At 43.2% G+C, this 19,783-nt stretch overlaps 1 protein-coding gene across 1 annotated transcript; it reads right to left on the reverse strand.

Annotated features, from left to right (window-relative positions):
- On the reverse strand, positions 4,460-5,510 carry LOC102179113 (thyroid transcription factor 1-associated protein 26). Its single transcript, XM_005689209.3, has one exon. It carries the CDS (start codon positions 5,486-5,488, stop codon positions 4,763-4,765), a length of 726 nt encoding a protein of 241 aa, XP_005689266.2. The 5' UTR covers positions 5,489-5,510; the 3' UTR covers positions 4,460-4,762.

Raw genomic sequence — 19,783 nt, forward strand, 5'->3', positions numbered from 1 at the left:
GGACAGGGCTGCAGGAAGGCTTTTGATTTACATAGCATGATTGTTTCAAGGTGCACGCAGCCCTTCCCAAGAGCTGGGCTGGATTTTCCTCCCAGCGCCTGCAGGAGATGTTGAATTGACATCACAGAAAATTGTCAGCAGAGAAGAGAGACTGATTGCCCGGCTGTAGGAGGGAGTTGCAGAAGGGAATTAGGTTCCTTACACCTTGTTCATCATGTCATTCACTCCCTTCTTCAAAGATCTTCAATGACTTCTTATTACTTAAACGATTAAAGGCAAGTCCCGGCTGGTATTTCATGCTTTCTCTAATACGTCCCTTATGGGGTATCACTAAGCATTTTCATGCCTACTACCTCATTTGATCTTCACAGAATCCTCACGCAAGTCAGAGGGGGGGACTTTGTATTCCCATTTTACAGATAAATTTAAGCTCAGGTATAGCTGGTTTAGGGGCTTCCCATGTGGCGTGAGTGGTAGAGAACCCACCTGCCAATGCAGGAGACACAAGAGATGTGAGTTCGATTCCTAGGTCGGGAAGATCCCCTGGAGGAGGGCATGGCAACACACTCCAGTATTTTTGCCTGGGAAATCTCAAGGACAGAGGAACCTGGCGGGCTACCATCTATAGAATCGCAGAGTTGAACATGACTGAAGTGACTTAGCACACAGATAGCTGGTTTAATGGACCAGCTAAAGGCCATACAGAAGGAGGGCGGTGAGTCAGGACTAGGACTCCTGTCCCCGGTGTGACATCATGTTCATGAATCTTTTCCTCTAGATTAGCCTAGTTCCTGAAACATGCCTGATGCTTGCCTGGTCTTTGCTTGTGCCATGGAATACCTCAAGGTCACCTTTTGAGTTCCAGTTCCCTTTGGGGCTTACTCGGTGTCTCAGCAGTAAAAGAATCCACCTGCAATGCAGGAGACGCAGGAGTTGTGGGTTCAATCCCCATTTCTCTTGGTCTGCTAGCACATGTTTCCCGAGCTCCACTATTCTGTGCTCTCTTTCTCCTCCTCTGAGCTCACATACATTTCGTTGACACCATTTCCCTTTCCTTGCAGTCCTACCATGCCAAAGCATGGTTCCTCCCCTTTGCTGGGTGTTCCTCTTCTGCACTGAGACTCTTGAATCACTCTTCAGCTTTGCCCATGTGTACGCCCCATGTCTCCAATGGAACTGTCTGCTCTTTGAAGGAGCATCTAGATAACATATATTCCTTTTCTCCTCCACATTGCCTTCTGTGATGCATCAAGAATGTGGGAGCTCCACAAATATTTGCTGGACAAACGAACCATTTCATTCTCAAGCTGTCTCTGAATATGATTAAGAGAAATGAGATGAAATTGAAAAGCAGAGACCAGGTTGTTTTTTTAACAGCAAATTCTTTTCTAATGAATCGAGGTATTCCAAGGACAGTCACTGACATTCCATGTTCAGCTGAGGCCTGGATTCGTAAGGGCTGAGTGATCCTAACCTGGGCACAAAAGGAAAACCAGCCCCACAGGAAACTGACTTGGAATTCACACTGGTAAGACAACTCTTTCACAACTTTCACTTAAGGCCAGCAACTCACAGGCAGTTGACCTAACAGGAAGAAACAGGAACAGGTTCCCCTCCCCCACACCCCAGAAGGCTGGCTTTGCCATTTCTCCCCCTTCCTGGAGGTGTGCGCAGCTCTGTGCTTTCCTGGCCAGGAACCCCAGGTGCAGCTGCAACAAAGCAAGCCTTCCCTGGAGCTTCGCTAAGGTCTTCTCATCTCTCTCTGGTTGTGGGATTAGGAACTAACATAGTCTTTTTGTGAAGTCTGATACATGGGAAATACAGTCTATGGGGCGACCCCTCACGGGAGTGGGTGGTACTTGCTTACTTTGTGCACAGTGATTCCCCCTCAACTTTGAGCACTTCTTGCCCAGTTGCACTGATCCCACCCTCACCCCCTAGGACTGGTGCACGAAAAGACCACACCTATGATCAGCATTCTCTGAGTTCAGGGCCCCGGCCCAGTCAGCAGGGCTATGTGGTCTATACCAGGGGTCCCCAAGCTTTTTGACACGAAGGTCTGGTTTCGTGGAAGACAGTTTTCCCACGGACTTGGGGATGGTTTGGAGATGATTCAAGCACAGTAGGGTCCGTGTTCCTATGAGACTCTAATGCCCTGCTGATCTGACAGGAGGCAGAGCTCAGGTGGTAACGTGAGTGATGGGGAGCGGCTGTAAACACAGATGAGGCTGGCTGGTTCCGCTGTCCACTGCTCACCTCCTGCTGCGCCGCCCCGAGGGTGGGTGGGGACGGTGTTGGGGACTCTTGGTCTATACCATTCCCCCTACTTCTGGCTGAGAACATTGACCAAGTTACAACTAAATTTGAGGTTATACCTCTGTACATTGATGACTTCCTCTTGATTTACAAGATCTTTCTGTTGCAGAAAGTGATTATATTAGTCTGAGTGCTACCTGGAAAGCTGAAAATTATGTGGTTTTTGTGTGTGTAGAATATAATTGAGAGGTTTCTGCAAGAGCCTCTCAATTATATTCCACACACATATTTCTTCACTTAAGAGTAAAGCAGAGCTGTGTAAAGTGAGCAGCGTGTTTACACTAGGTCCCTATGGCTTGCTATCAAATTAGTGGCAAATCAGTATTATAGTAAACAGGGGTCAAAGATCAAACCCACAATTTCACATAAAATTCAAAACACAACACACAAGACACAAAATAGAAAGCTCGTGTCATGAGACCATCAACTACTCTTAAAAAATAATCAAAACCAGGAAAAGATGAGAGGAAACAAAATTTAAACATGATTTTAGTCCAGGATCTGATGCAAAAGCCAGACCTTACAGAGATCTTTTAAAAACCATGACCACTGACTACATGTCACTCATCTTAACTGGAAACACACATCAAAAGGTGGCAAGAACCGAGACTTAGTAACTCCCGGATTCTACTCATGGACTTAACACTGACTTTGGACAAATCAGAATCTGTCTTCATTTTTCACTCTGAAAATTAGGGTAGAAACTATTGTTTTACTTCTCTTGATAGACAGCGCTGGAGAGAATCATGTTAATAAGGAGACAGTGGTAATTCTCTCCTAGATTTGATTAGATGTATTTTTGAAAGGTCAAATGATTTAGTAGCATAAAATTACACACACCACACCCCATTTTTACTGTGGGCAGCTCTCCACTCTTGGCTTCTAAGCAGGAAATGAGAAGAATCACATTTATTCCATGTTAAAGCATTCCTTGAAACAACAACAAAAAAACCCATAAAAATTAATTACTGCTTAGCTCTTATTATTGAAATTGGAGTCCTAAATTAGTCTACAGTTCATACCTATCATTATTAATCTAGGTTTAATTAACCTTGAGTTGAAGCATAATGTTTTACTGAGCTTAAATGAATGGGCTAAGCCAGATGATGAATATTATTGGGAAACAGAAAAGCCTTTTTAAAAGAGTTTAGAAAATCTCCAAAGGAATGCTGAATATTTTTCAATAATTTAGTCAATAATTTTAATTATAATGCTGCTTATTAATTGTTAAGTATTTGCTTAATCAGTACCACCAGATGTCAGTATATTCTGTATGATTAGCACTGAGTTCTCAAAACCAGCCAGAGTTTTCATTCCAGTTGATGAAAATGATGTAGTGGCCAAATAATTAAAGCTCTCTAGAGGATTATAAATCCTCTTCCTCAATGTTGGTTATGTTATGGTAGAGGCCCCTCAGTTTAGATACAAATTCCCAGCTTCCCAATAAATCTTGGCACTGAGGTTCTTGAAAGTAAGAATGCCATTCTCTGCAAGTGATGCATGGTCTTCGAGCTCAAACAGCGTGTTGAGGGACACAAACAAGCAGAGCTTCAGCTGCACCAGCTCCGGGTCTCTCCTTCTGTGCTTCTTTTCTAGCCTATTGACTGGACTTTTCCATTCAGGCAATGTCTTATTGGCATTTGATGTTTAAACCAAAGGGGTTATCAGCTAGATAAGGGGAATTTTGTTAATGAAGAAATAATTTTTACTAATTCCTGGGTATGTACTAGGACTTTTATCTGTGTTATCTTATGCAAGCAATAAAAAGTTAAGAATAACGTTTAAAATGCCTGAAAGCTTAGTGTGTGTCTCTTTTTGACAGTATGAAGGACTCAAACTGAGTTCTCAAGCCTTTCATTTCAGTTAACAATGGTGATGTCGTGGTAGAAAAAAAAAATTAAGTGTTTTAGTAAAACTGGCAAAATCTTGCATTTTCAGGTTATTATTAAGCAAAAATTTGTCCATTCTTTAACCGCATAAACCTGGAAGGAATTTAAAGCGCTAGTAAGGATAAGATTTTAAATGCTATTTAACAAAATGCTGTTAATTGTGAGATATGTGTGCATTTTGATAACTGTAAGCTTTATTTATTTTTTTTTTACTTTCAAAACACTTTATCTCATCTGAATTTCATACAGTACAAAATTATCACATGCTTGAATCTGTTGCGCAAATAGCAGGTTCTTTCAATTCTTAAGGGCAACCTTCCTTCAGTGGCAAATAAATAAAAATCAAATCATATATATAATGTAAAGCATATATATATATATATATATAATTTTCTTCTATAAAAACAAAAATATTTGGATATCTTATATTTAATATAGCTTAGCCATTCAGTTTATGTTGACAAATTTAGTTAAATGTTAGGAGGGACACTCCATATACAAAAGAACTCAATAGTAAGCATATATTTTAAAGGTTGATTAGTCAGGCAACATCTGACTTAATTCTTTTCTTGTATTTTTTTTAGAAGATACTCCATTTGTAAATTCAAGTATGGTTGCCCCTTTTTAGTCTTTTTGCTCAGTGTTTTGAACACTTCCATTTTCTTCTTTTTGTAGAGCCTTTGAGCTTCTTCTCTCTCTTGTTTTCTCTTCTCAAATTCTTGTTTCTTAGCAGCACGCTTAGCTTGTATCTGCTCATATTCTTCCTGTGCTTTTTGATTTGATGTTTTCTTTTTATTTTTCTTTGGAATATTAATGGAGTTTATTCTTATGCTACACGGTTCTTCTGGCTGAGGCTGCTCAATGCTACAGTGTTCTTCAGACAAAGCCTGGTCATTGCTACCTTGGTCTTCTGGCAAAGGCTGATCAACTTGTTCTTCTGACAGAGGCTGGTCAGCTTTTCTAAGCTGCTTCCTGAGTCTTTCCTCTTCAGCTAAATAAAGATGTTTCAGATGATCAGGATACCAATCTGTGAAGGGGGATTCACTTGGGGTTTGAGACTTCTTTCCCTTCCGGAGTAATTTCTTATAAGTTTGCTGAATCTTGAGTTTTCTTCGAAATGCAAAGCCTTGTCCTTCGCGAACGCTCCCCGCTAAGGCTTGCAGATGATTAGGCCGCCACGTTTTTTGTTTCACATTCTTATTTCTGAATTCAACCGGTGAAACTCCTCCACGCGTACCCAACCCCCCTGTCCGCCCCCTTGCTGCCGGCCAAACGGGCGCCATGGCACACCAACCAAGGCGCAGGCAAAACCAACTGTAAGCTTTAGAAATAGTCAAAGTTCCTGGCACTATGTTATGTTTCCAGGAAAAAAAAAACAAAGAATTTTATATAAACAGAACCCACATTGGAGCTTCACATTATGGAGGCTCAGTGTGGGAGTGTCCTAGGTGTGGCCTGGGGAGACAGCATAGCAAGGTAGCTCCAAGCTTCTTGCTTCGTAATGAAGAATGCACCTCTCAATTAGAAATAAAAGGGTCCTCGTTTATCCTAGAAGTTGATATTGCTGCAGGCTTTAGTTCTGAAGGGAAACCCTTTGAAATATTCATCTTTATTGTGTGAAAAATGGTTATAGTCTTGTTCCTTTAGGACAAGAGGAAGAAACACTCAACAAAATTCCTTGGATTCTACTTACAAAAACATTGAGACACCTACAACTGTATTAGTGAAAAGATAACATTGAGTTTGGGTTTTTTTTAAGCTTTTCCGACTTCAAAATGTTTGTGGAATTCACTGCAAATAGAATTCCCCCTTCCCCAAATGCAAATATACACATATTCTTTCATTGGCACCTGGAGACCGCTGCACCGGATAGTTAAGACTCTCTATTGGACAAGGTCAAATCAGAGTTTTAATTTGCTAACATATATGTTTCATGAAGTAGACCACTGAAGTCATTGTATTTCAATATGTGCACTCACATACCGTCCTAAACCCACAGAAATCAGAATGTTTGTTGTTATCTAGTAGCTAAAAGAAGATGTTACAAAAGCCACTCTTAGATAAATCTTACTTGTCCTGAAATGCTTCCTTATAAAAACACCTTAAGCACACCACAGAATTAGTCACTGGTTGAATCAAAATTGTGCCAGTTGGGGAGGACTTTGGTCTTTATACAGTGACAGGCAAACCTACTGCTTCCCCAAGCCGCACACTGTTTTTGGGGGGACACTGATGCTCAAAAGAATAACTTGCTTAGGACTCATAGGTCAGCACTGATATGTGAATCCCAGACACTCTCAGACACCTGGGCATTTGCACTATTTCACTCTTGTATTGAAGTATATTTGATTTACAATCTTGTGTTAGTTTCAGGTATATTGCAGAGTGGTTCAGATATAGACATTTATCCAAATATATACATATTCTTTTTCAGATTCTTTTACCCTTAGAGGTTATTATAAGATAATTAAGTATAGTTCTCTGGGCTCTACAGTAGGTCCTTGTTGTCTGCCCATTTTATATATAGTAGTGTGTATATCAGAGAAGGCAATGGAAACCCACTCCAGTACTCTTGCCTGAAAAATCCCACAGGCAGAGGAGCCCGGTAGGCTTTAGTCCATGGGGTCGCTGAGTCAGACACGACTGAGCGACTTCACTTTCACTTTTCACTTTCATGCATTGGAGATGGAAATGGCAACCCCCTCCAGTGTTCTTGCCTGGAGAATCCCAGGGACAGGGGAGCCTGATGGGCTGCTGCCTATGGGGTCGCACAGAGTCGGACACGACTGAAGCGACTTAGCAGCAGCAGCAGCAGCAGCAACAGTGTGTATATGTTAATCCCAAATCCCTAATTTATCCCTCCCACTCCCTTTCCTCTTTGGTAGCCATAAATTCGCTTTCTGGGTCTGTGAGTCTATTTCTGCTTTGTAAATAAGTACTTTGTATCATTTTTTTTTCAAGTTCCACATATAAGTGATATCATATGATATTTGTCCTTCACTATCTGACTCGTTTCACTTTGTATGAAATCTCTAGGTCCAGCCATGTTGCTGCAAATGGCATTGCTTTTCTTAATTTTTAATAATCATAGTTTTATTATAAACTAACTTGTTTACTCACTGTAACTGGTTTCTAGGCATTAACTAATCTTGACTAATCTTCATAATAGATCATTAGCCAAGTAGAGAGCGAGTATAATTCATTCTTTTAAAGCTGAAAAAAGAAAAAAAGAAGAAGAGGAAGGCATTTTACACACATCATCTTATTTATTTTTCACAAAGCCATATGAGGGAAGGTAATTCCATGTGACAAAACAAGGAAACTGATCAGATAAGTTAATTAACATGCCCAAGGTCACTATCTATTTAAACAGTAGAGCCAGGGTTAAACCCAGATCTGTCTGATTTCAGAAACCGTGCCTTGTCCAGTCCAAGATGTTTCCGATTAAGCTGCTTTTCCAAAATTACATGATGAGAGATAATGGAATTGGACGCGAAAGTCACTGCCAATGTACTGGATTATGTTTGAACAGGATCTTCACAATTAAGTCCAACAGTATAACTTTTAGCACTAACCAACAACATCCTAAATTTTTGTCTTTTATTGTTAGTCCCGATATATTCCACATATTCAGTATCTTAACTAAATTACAGGTTTGCTTCTTTCTTGCAATCTGTAAACTCCCCGAGGACAGTCCATAGGAAGGAAATTCACCAAGGAAGTATTTCTCCCAGTGAGAAATACTGTTCAAATGTGGTATTAAATGCAGATACATATGGTCAGCAGGCTCCTATGTGCTCATGAATTTCAGATGGGGCAGGAAGAGGGAACATGGACTCAGAGCCCTCGTGGGGCTCAATGCTCCAGCTGTCCTGTTCTCATTCTGTTGCTCATCTTTCTCCCATTTTTCACCTCTAATTTGAACGTCATTTCCAAAACAGAAGTTGATATACTCTGATGAGTTTTTATTTTCAAGTTATGTGAGGTTGATATTGCCTTGACAAGTTTAGGGTTCAAAAATTGACGTATTTTAAAATTCAGCCTTGTTTACTCAGCATGGGTCTCAATAGTCTTAGGAGGTACAAAGTTCTGAAACAGACCTCAATACCAAGGGTGCAGTGGGAAATAAATCTCTTTCCTCACCAGATAGCTGTTTGTTTTCAATTGGATGACGGAGGCAGTTTCTAACTCTGGTGTCTAATTGATGATCCCCAGTGTTTTGGAAAAGCAATAAGATCCTTCCTGGGGCCAGTTTGGAGTGTGCCAGAGAGGCTCCTAAGGACACGGGCAATTGTTGAGTAAATACTTATGGCCCAATGGCTGCCATGTTGTTCTTGAGTACGCGGAGAACAGGGGAGTGGAAAGGAAAATAATTTCACAAGATTGTGCAAGTATTACTTATCAGTTCCTGCTGGGGAAATTCACCAAGTTTCAGAAACCATCTTGCTTGGTATTCATTCATCAGTTGGTCCTGGGGGTGGGGTGTGCGTGTGGTATTCACCGCTTTACCCAGCCGTAGCCTTGAAAGTCATCTCATAGAAATTCCAGCTGTTCTGACACAATGGAAGAGAAACTCTTATTCTTATGTTTTTGCATATTCTGTGCAGGAGATGCGGCTCTGCTATGCTTCATCCCTCTGCAGGCCCTTTGCTTATGAATGACCCAAAGCCAGGTCACAGTACCTGTGTCACTCTGGGAGGCCTTCCATAGCAGAGTGGCCCTTCCCATGGTTGTCTTCAGAGCTGCCGTCAGGGGGCACCTGAAGAGAGAGATTTTAAATACCGCACCTCTTCTTTGTTTTTGGGTAAACAGAAACTCCTATGTGCAAGTAAAGGGAAAAATTACCAGTTGACATTTCATTGACCCAAAAAGGACAAGCTTTGAAATCTCCATGAAGCTAAAAGAATCTAGGCTGGAAAGAAATGACTGATTTTTGCAAATATTTGCACTAACCATATAGTCTTTGTATTAAATTTTTTCTAAAAGATCCTCAATTTAGGAGTTTGAAACCTATCAAATCATTCTCACCATATGCTTGTTTTTCTTAATCATATCATAATATTTCAGAGTAAACTGGCTAGCTTTCTTACTTCCAACTGCTCTGATACAATGAAAAAAGAGCTTCTCTCTCTTTTTTATTTTTGGAAATTTTATCAAAGTTTGTATTTTACCAGGGCATTGCTGACAAAATTCCTTCCTCTGGTGCTCCGCTGTCTTAGCATTAGTTGATGCTCTCAACATTAATCATTACATAATAGAGCTAATAGTAAGTTATTACTTATTGATTAATTTAGAGAGGCCGTGAAAGTGCTAGTCACTCAGTCATGTCTCTTTGTGACCCCCATGGACTGTAGCCTGCTAGGCTTGTCCGTCCCTGGAGTTCTGCAGGCGAGAATATTGGAGTGGGTTGCTGCTGCTGCTGCTGCTGCTAATTTGCTTCAGTCATGTCCGACTCTGTGCGAACCCATAGACAGCAGTCCACCAGGCTCCCCCATCCCTGGGATTCTCCAGGCAAGAACACTGGAGTGGGTTGCCATTTCCTTCTCCAATGCATGAAAGTGAAAAGTGAAAGTGAAGTCGCTCAGTCGTGTCCGACTCTTAGCAACCTCTTATCCAGGGGATCTTCCCGACCCAGGGATAGAACCTAGTTCTCCCACATTGTGGGTAGATTCTTCACCACCTGAGCCACCAGGGAAGCCCTGTATAGGCCATAACACTGCTGATATAACATAATGTCTGCTGTGATAATATGCATTTTTTTGGCCTTTTAAAATATTATTTTATTTACTTCTTTTTAAAAATTAATTAATGTATCTTAATTGGAGGATAATTACTTTATAATGTTGTGGTGATTTTTCCCATACATCGACATGAATCAGCCATGGATGTGCCTCTGCCCCCCAAATTTATTTATTTGGCTGTGCTGGGTCTTAGTTGCAGCATGAAGGATCTAGTTCACTGACCGGGATGGAACCTAGGCCCCCTGCTTTGGGAGCATGGAGTCTTAGCCACTGGACCACCAGGAAAGTCCCTACATTATTTAACCCTCATAGCAGTAAGTGAACAAATAAGATTAACAATGAGAGCTTACTATGTGCAATGGATAATTTTATGTGTCAACTTGATGGGGCCATGGGAGGTCCAGCTCTCCGGTTAAACATTTCTGGGTGTATCTGGGAGAGTGTTTCTGGAAGAGATTAGTGTTTGAATTGGTGGACAGAGTAATGCAGACTGTCTTTCCCATGTGGGTGGGCATCATCTAATCCATCAAGAGCCTGAATAGACCAAAAAGGCAGAGGAAATTTGAATTTGTTCTCTGCTTGACTGAGCTAGATGTCAATCTTTTCTGCTCTCAGCACTCCTGGTTCTTAAGCCGTCAGGTCCAGACTGGAATCTTCACCATTTGCTCTCTGGCTCAGCTCTCAGGCCTTCCAACTACCCCACTGGCTTTCCTGGGTCTCCAGCTTGCAGATGGCAGGTTGTGGGTCCTCTCAGCCTCCATAATGGAATGAGTGAATACTTGTAATAAATCTCTTTGTAGTTCTGTTGTGTAGTCTATTCTGCTTCTCTGAAGAACCCTGATTAATCCACTATGCATCAAACATTTTTCTAACCATTTTACACATATTAACTCATTAATTCTCTTTAGTTCTGTTTGGTAGAATTTTTCTTATTGTAGGTCAATTGCATCTGGACTGTGACATTAATTTCCAAAATGGTAGCAGTTTCCTCTCTTGCCAATTCATCCTTCAAAGATTTCAGAGTTAAAATCTTTTTTTTTTTTTTGGTCAATCCTTTGATGGTTTACCACTGTCTTTAGTGTGAATTCCAAATTATTGGACATGGCGCTGCAAGTGTACCAGCATCTAGGTGGCCTTGATTCTCAACAGTTTCTACCATTCACTCGGGGCTGTAGCCCACTTATGTGGCATCTATCAGCTCCCCTGTGCTCTTGGTGCCTATGGGTGTGTGCCTGTGTCCCGTCTCTGCCATTACTGTTCATTCCTCAGTTCAATTCAGTTGCTCAGTCATGTCCGACTTTTTTCGACCCCATGGACTGCAGCACACCAGGCTTCCCAGTCCATCAACAACCCCCGCAGTTCCTAGGTTCCCATTTTTCATGACTGCAGCTGGCTCTCAAGTGGTCTTCTTGCCTCTATTCCTTCTCCCTTCAAATTCATTTTCTATTTGGTGGGCAGACTAATCCTTCTATAAACAAAAATGCAAAGATGAACATGGCATGCCCATGCTGAAGACCTCTCAACAATTTCCATTGTCAGAGGTTAAAGTCCAAATTCCTTCAAAATACCCTTCAAGACTTTGTCCCAGATTCTCTCTCCAGCCTCATCAGTTACTATCCTCCTAAACAGACCCTTTCACCACCAGACTTTTGCACAGAAAAGCCCTATTGACAAAATATTCTGCTTTGTCCTCCTTTGGCCAATGCCTCAGCCTTCATGTCCCCACTGACATGTCATCTCCTCTAGCCCACCATCCTCTAGCCCATCGTCAGCTCCTGGCCCTACTTAATGCTCTCCAGGGTGGGAAGCATAATGTGCCATCTGTGTAGCATGGCACACTCTGCCCATTACCCACTTTCTTGTCCCCCTGTCTGGTCACGCCTGGCTCTCATCAGCTTCTAGCACTGGACTCTGCATTTCCTAACTGGCAGGACTGTCATTTTACCATCACTGCCCCAGTGCCTGCCACTTAATAGAAACTCAGTAAGTATCCAGCAAGGATGGCAAGTGAATTAACAGATGAATGGCTAGCTGGATTCCTGCCTGTCTTCACTCCCTGATGAAATCCCTGCTTTCTTTCTTCTGCTCCAACTTGAGTTCTTCTCTAAAGCTGCCCTGCCCTCTCTGTGGAATCAGCATGGCCATCTCTGTGCCCTCCTGAAAACGTGAGGCACGTACGGTCCTGTTGAACTGTAAGCTCCTTGAGGGCAGGGACTGTATTTGTGCCCACTTCAAGCTTAGTCTCTGGCACAGGACCTGGTGCTTAGGGGACTGTCAGCATATTTTTGTCAGATGGAATCCTGGATTCACTCACTGCCGCTCTACTCACGTCAGCTGAGAGTTTTCATCAGCATTGCCACATGAAAAATGAAAAAGAAATATCTACAGGGGGTGCAAAGAGAAGAAAATTAAGAAAGGACGCAGCATTGTGATGAAAACATGCACGCCCCCCCAACTCCTGCTCCTGGGGCTTTCTGCTCCCTCCACCTGGGTGCCTGGGGCGCCTTGACCTTCTCCACCTTCTCTCCACTGGCTCCCCCGCAATGGGTCTGCGGCCCAGCACATCCTCATCCATTTAGAAAGCAAATTGTGTTTTTTTCACCTTTGTTGTTAGTCATCACTCAGTCATGTCTGACTCTTTGCGACCCCATGGAATGCAGCACGCCAGGCTTTTCTTTCCTTCACTATCTCCCGAAGTTTGCTCAGACTCACGTCTGTTGAGCCAGTGATGCCACCCAACCATCTCAACATTTATTGCTGAGCACAAACTGTGTGCAAGCAGACGGCAAGTGCTCAGAGGGCTAAACCTTGACGTCATCTGATACATGCATCAGTCTGGGGCTCAGTCACTCAAGGAGGTTTCTCCTCCACAATCCCCTCACCTTAACTTTGTGTTCAGTCCAGTCTACACCTTCTGTTCAGCTAGAAATTCCCTCTCCTTTGCCACCCAAATGCCAACTCTGATGCTACCCCACCTTGGAGTCCCCCTTCCACACATTTATCATATTGCTCTGTCCTCCTGAGAGTTCTGCTCAGCTGATGCATTTTCTAGTTGCTGTTTCTTTAGAGTTCTTCCTTCCTCACTAGTTAATTTGATTTTTCCCCTCATTTTCTGTAAGTAACCTCCTTGTCCTCTTTATTCCTGCTCCCACTGATCCACCCTTCCAGCTCTTCTGCAGATGGTTGTTCCAGCCTCTCTGTCCATTTCCCCCTCAGTTTACTTCCCCCAGCATTTACAGAGGGTCCACCATTTGGTAGGCACCGAGGATAAATAAATAGCACACAGGGCTTGTCCTCAGAGGAGCTCGCTGAAACACACAGAAATAAATAATTATAACGCAGAGCTATCACAGCATAATGGAAGTTTGTATAGGACTGTGTTGGTATGGATTCTCCCAAGAAATCGAACTTGTGTTAAAGATTTGGGTGCATTCATTTATTCAAGAGGTTATCCAAGGCAGCACAATGAAGGTGTGAAGGAGTGAAACAGAGAAGGAGGAAGTGCTAATCAAAACATTTTAATAAGTGGGTAAAGGCTGTGGGTAGCTGAGGCTCAGACCTACTAAGAACCACCTGAGATACAGTGGAGAACATCCTTCAAAAATGGTTTCTTTGTAGACTCACAGACTTAGGAAATGAACTTATAGTTCATTTCAGGATAGGGGGAAAGGATAGTTAGGGAGTTTGGGATGGACCTGTACACGCTGCTGTATTTAAAATGGATAACCAAGAAGGATCTGCTGTATAGTACATGGAACTCTGTTCAATGTAATGTGGCAGTCTGGATAGGAGGGGAGTTTGGGGGAGAATGGATACAGGTATATACAAGGCTGAGTCCCTTCGCTGTTCACCTGAAACAATCACAACGTTGTTAATCGGCTATACCCCAATACAAAATAAAAAGATTGTTAAAAAATGATTTATTTGTAAAGTAAGGGATGAATTCCTGCCCCTCAGTGGTTAAGGACTGCTTCTGGGACAACCCCCTCACTCCACTCTTGCTTGTCACATGCAGGGATGACATGCTCTTTTGGTCAGAGGAGGTCCTCAGGTCAAGAGACACAGAGGCCTGAGAAATGGAGCCATACAAGTGCCCAGGAATGGTCTGCTGAATCTCCAGGTGGCTTAGGGTAGCCAGAATATGAGCCAAGTGCCAGTGACACCTGCCATATGGACACAGAAATACATATGTGTGTGAGAGGGTATTACAGGTCCGCAGAATATTCACAGGGGTGCAGTCCCAGCAAGGTCTTGAAGGTGAAAAGTTCTCCAGGTGAACAAGCAGGGAAAATGTTTAAGAACAGGAAGACAGGACGAGGGCTTAGAGATGTGAATTGCATGCTAATGTTGGTTACAGAGGAGTCGACGATGGGTGGAGGTGGAGACACAAGGGGCAAGGTAAGATGGGCAAGACTCGATAAACATTCGCGTTACATCTTTTCAATGCGAAAAGACAAAAATCCACAAGATGGTGAGAAAACGTTGTCATCCTTGGCTATGTGATGTGGTGGCAGGTTGCAGGGAGAACGGGGTGGGCGGCCAGAAGGTCCAAGTGCAAGTGGAGGATGTCTCCAGGTTTGTGGGCCACAGCTTAAGCCTTTTACGAATACATCTCAGCTTCTGGCGCCTTGTTGGCCTCTAGACTGCTCACTCACTTTGATGGAGGGAGAGACTGCCTATTCCTGAACTTCTCAGTTTTACTCTCGTCATTAGCAGAGTCACGTGGAATAAAGATCTCAAGGAAAATGTGGCATTTTCATCTCTTATGAGGAAGTGTAATTTGGGGCCGAAGGAGAACTGAACCTGGATTATTGGCAGAAGAAATACAACCCTCCCTGGGCACGGCAGAACACTATGGATTGGGATATTCTTCTTACTTCAGATATACACCACGTGTGTTTAAATAAATAAATAACCCAGACACACCTACCATGAGGGGAAAGCACAATTAGCCGATCACAATGATCGTAATCTCCCGATGCATTTCATCGCCATCTGAGGTGTTTGGCTCTCTGAGTACTTCACATAAGCAAGGCTTTTTCTCTGCTCCATGAGCCCCCACCAAGCCTCAGCAGAAACCTTCAGAGATCTTTCTCTGTAATAGTGGTTTTAACTCCATCTGCAAAAAAAAAAAAAAAAAGGAAAAAAAGGTCAATGACATGAACAAAGGGTATTTTGGGGTTATTCTTGCTTATTTAATTTCCTTAAAAAAAAAAAAAAGCTAGGGGCATCAAAGGGAAAGGCAGGTTAGAGTCTTTAAAAGCTAATTACAGCATAAAAATCATCCAAGAGCTCTGTTCCGGCCTCTGTCAAAGTCCCAACTTTGTCCTTATGCATGAGTCAAAGCTGCCCAGGGGTCAAGCTTGTGACTACCAAACACCATTACTGCGTCTGATTGCTCCAGTGGAATTTCGGAATGTAGTTAGTGTCCTCCCCGCTGGCCACCCCACTCCATAATATAGGACAGGGTTTCTCAGTCTCAGCACCATTGACATTTGGGGCCAGAGAGTTCTTTGCTGTGAGCTCCGTCCTTGCCCTGTAGGATGTTTAGTAGCATCCCTGGCCTCCAGCTGATACACAGATGCCAGCAGGCTCTATCTCTCAGAAGATGTGACAACTGAAAATGTCTCCTGACATTGCCAAGGGTCCTCTCGGGGGAAAACCGCCCCTGTTTGAGAACCACTGACATAGGGCTACAAAATCACTGCTCTGGAAGCAAATATTCCACAGAGTCTCTCTAGGTGAGTTGTTCAATTATTTTTTTCTCAAAAGAACAAAGGAAACCCTTCTTTATGTTTCCCCCCTTTCCTAGTTCTGTTCTTTTTTTATTGCCTGAAAATAACCCTCCCCTATAATACTTTGTCTTCATTTGATTTTCTCAGTTCTCTCTGGCAGACTGGGGCTGTGAAACAAAGTCCAGAACCCTGTGGCTTGGGAACCTTAGGCAAGCTGATAATCAAACATTTTTCACACATGAAAAGGGAAAAGAGGATTTTTTTCGTGTCCTTCCTGTTAAAAATGCTGTGTTGTAAATGATGTTATTTTCAGTTTCCAGAAAAGTTACCAAGGTTTCCATCTCCTTGAAGATAGGAACCTCTGAGTATAATTATGTAATTGTTCAGAATGCTTGGCACATAGTAGGTGCTCAATAAATATATAGTCATGGACTGTTTGATTGATTAAGATGGATCTACTAGTAATTTGACTTCTGCTAGCCCCAGTCATAGGGAGTCCCAGAAACAAGAGACCTTTGAGTGAGTCACTCGTGAGGAAGTAAGTATCCCCCCAAATCTACGTCTTCTCAGTTTGAATCTGTTCAGTAAATATTTAGAGATTGCTTGGTGCGGTGGGGCTGAGACACAGAGGTGAAAAAATGCAGTGCCCACTTTTAAGGAACTTAAAGACACATCAGTGGACAATTTTAATGCAACGCTGTACATTCTAAGATACAGGGGCTAAACCAGTACTGTGGGTGTTCGGTAGAGGGGCCCTACCCTGGCCTTTGCTGAGAGAGAGGAGCAGAGTCAGAAGGTGCAACACTTAATGTGTGTCAAGGGCCAATCTGAGTTGGTCCTGTGAAGAGGGGCGGGCAGTGAAGAAGTAGGGTAGTGGCAAGGGCGTCCAGGCAGAGGGCCAGCGTGGACACACACACGGAGGAGCGATCTACCGTTCCGGAAACCGAGGGTGCTGGCAGATGAGGCTGGAGACTTGGAGCGGCAGGCCCTGGAGTGGGAGTTTTCTTCCACCTGGGGAGCTGTGAAGGTTTTTGTTCTTAAATTGGAGTATAATTGCTTTACAATGTTGTGTTAGTTTCTGCTATATAACAGCGTGAATCAACTGTATGTATACATATATCCCCTCCCTCTTGAGCCTCCCTCCCACCTCGCTGCATCTCACCCCTCTATGGCATCACAGAGCACCGAGCGGAGCTTCCCACTAGCTATCTATTTTATGAACGTTAATTAATGTATAGGGGTTCTCTGGTGGCTCAGATGGTAAAGAATCTGCCTGCAATGTGGAAGACCCGGGTTCAATCCCTGGGTTGGGAAGATCCCCTGGAGGAGGGTATGGCAACCCACTCCAGTATTCTTGCCTGGAGAATCCCATGGATAGAGGAGTCTGGTGGGCTACAGCCCATGGGGTCACAAAGAGTCAGACACGACTCAACGACTGACACTGACGTATATATGCCAATATATCGACTCTTCCAGTTTGTCCCACCCCAGCAAGAGAATTCCAGAAAAACATCTACTACTGCTTCATTGACTATGCTAAACCCTTTGACTGTGTGGATCACAACAAACTGTGGAAAATTCTTAAAGAGATGGGACTACCAGACCACCTTACCTACCTCCTGAGAAACCTGTATGCAGGTCAAGAAGCAACAGTTAAAACTGGACATGGAACAATGGATGGGTTCCAAATTGGGAAAGGAGTACGTCAAGGCTGTATATTGTCACTCTGCTTATTTAACTTATATGCAGAGTACATCATGAGAAATGCTGGGCTGGATGAAGCACAAGCTGGAATCAAGCTTCCCAGGAGAAACATTAATAACCTCAGATATACAGATGACACCACCCTTATGGCAGAAAATGAAGAGGAACTAAAAAGCCTCTTGATGAAAGTGAAAGAGGAGTGTGAAATGGTCGGATTAAAACTCAGCATTCAAAAAACGAAGATCATGGCATCCTGTCCCATCACTTCATAGCAAATAGATGGAGAAGCAATGAAACAGTGACAGACCAGTCCAGATTTTCTTGGACTCCAAAATCACACAGATGGTGGCTGCATGAAATTAAAAGATGCTTGTCCTTGGAGGAAAAGCTATGAAAAACTCTGACAGCATATTAAAAAGCAGAGACATTCGTTGCTGACAAAGGTCTGTCTAGTCAAAGCTATGGGTTTTCCAGTAGTCATGTATGGATGTAAAAGTTGGACTATAAAGAAAGCTGAGTGCCAAAGAATTGATGCTTTTGAACTGTGGTCTTGGAGAAGACTCTTGAAAGTCCCTTGGACTGCAAGGATATCCAACCAGTCCATCCTAAAGGAAATCAGTCCTTAATATTCGTTGGAAGACCTCTTGCTGAAGTGGGAGCTCCAATACTTTCACCACCTGATGCGAGGAGCTGACTCGTTGGAAAAGACGCTGATGCTGGGAAAGATTGAGGGCAGGAGGAGAAGGGGACGACAGAGGATGAGATGGTTGGATGGCATCACTGACTCAACGGACATGATTCTGAGCAAGCTCCAGGAGATGGTGAAGGACAGGGAAGACTGGTGTGCTGCAGTCCCTGGGGTCGCAAAGAGTTGGACACGACTGAGTGACTGAACACCAACCCTCACCACCACTCTTTCCACATCTATTCTCTATGTCTGCCCTGCAGATAAGTTCATCTGTACCAGTTTTCTGGATTCCATACATTTGCATTAATATACAGTGTTTGTTTTTCTCTTTCTGATTCACTTTAACAGACTCTAGATGCATCCACGCAAGTGTACTCAGTTGCCTAGTTGTGTCTGACTCTGAGACTCCATAAACTGAGCCCGCCAGGCTCCTCTGTTCATGAAACTTTCCAGGCAAGAATACTGGAGTGGACTTCCATTTCCTACTCAGGGAGGTCCTTCCCACTCAGGGATCAAAGCACATCTCCTGTGTTGGCAGTCGGATTTTTTTTTTTTTTAACCACTGAGCCACCTGGAAAGCCCCTAGGTCCATCCACATGTGACCCAATCTCATTCCTTCCGTGAAGGGTTTTAAGCAAAGGGTAAGGCAGCCTGCTTTGTGTTTTCCTTCAGTATGAAGCATGGATTGAAAGACCAGAGGCCACGTGAGAGAATAGCATTACACTTGAGGGAAGAGATGGTTAGGGTCTTTTCCAGGAAATGGAAGGAGGAAAGGCACACAGTCAACAGGTGGGATGGAATGCCCCAGGACAGACTGAGGCCCAAGGGGCAACCCTCTGAGGGACAGACCAGGGTGGTTGGCGGCCTTTGAGAGATGTGTCTAATCTGTCGCAATGAGAAAAGTATTTCTCCCTCACCTCTGTGCCACTCCTGCTCAGATCTTTGTGTTTTTTTAGGTGGAGAGGGGGCTTCCCTGGCAGCTCAGAGGGTAAACAATCTGCCTGCAACGCAGGAGACCTGGGTTCAATCCCTGAATTTGGAAGATTCCCCTGGAGGAGGGAATGGCTACCCACTCCAGTATTCTTGTCTGGAGAATCCCATGGACAGAGGAGACTGGTGGGCTACAGTCTATGGGGTTGCAAAGAGATGGTCGAACACAACTGAGCAACTGACACTTTCACCTTCAGGTAGAGAGGATCAGCTGTTTCGCAAATTCCTGATAGAGGCTTTTGTGCTTTCAAAATTCTCAAAGAAAATAAATAGAGCTGGGTGGTTCAGTGGTTAAGTATTCTTGCTTTTAATGCAGGGGGTATGGGTTTGATCCCTGGCCAGGGAACTAAGATCCCCCAGGCCATGTGACCAAAAAGTTAAAAAAATAAATAAAGTTGGGTCTTAAAAAAATTTTTTTTAAAGAGATTTGGATGTCAAAGAGGGAACAGATGATTCCCTTAAATAGTGATGTTTTAGCAATGAGAAGGAAACGGGGATTCCAATTTCAAAAGAAACAGAGGCCTGGGTTTCCTAGGCTCATTGCCTTTGATGGCAGAGGGCAGGAGGGAATGAGTCAGGTGGGCAGATAATATTTGATGTGCTCCATACTCACAAATTGAGAAGTACTTGTGAATTTCATGGCAATGCTAAAGTCTGGAGTTCCGGTGCAGATATTCGGAATTGAGGAGGCCAAGAACCTCAAAACACAAATAATGTGTT

This window comes from Capra hircus, chromosome 14, assembly GCF_001704415.2.
Source record: "Capra hircus breed San Clemente chromosome 14, ASM170441v1, whole genome shotgun sequence".
Classification (NCBI taxonomy): Eukaryota; Metazoa; Chordata; class Mammalia; order Artiodactyla; family Bovidae; genus Capra; species Capra hircus.

Bases quoted from the DNA above. Each gene is read 5' to 3' on its own strand.
- LOC102179113 (XM_005689209.3), bottom strand. From the start codon at position 5,488: ATGGCGCCCGTTTGGCCGGCAGCAAGGGGGCGGACAGGGGGGTTGGGT.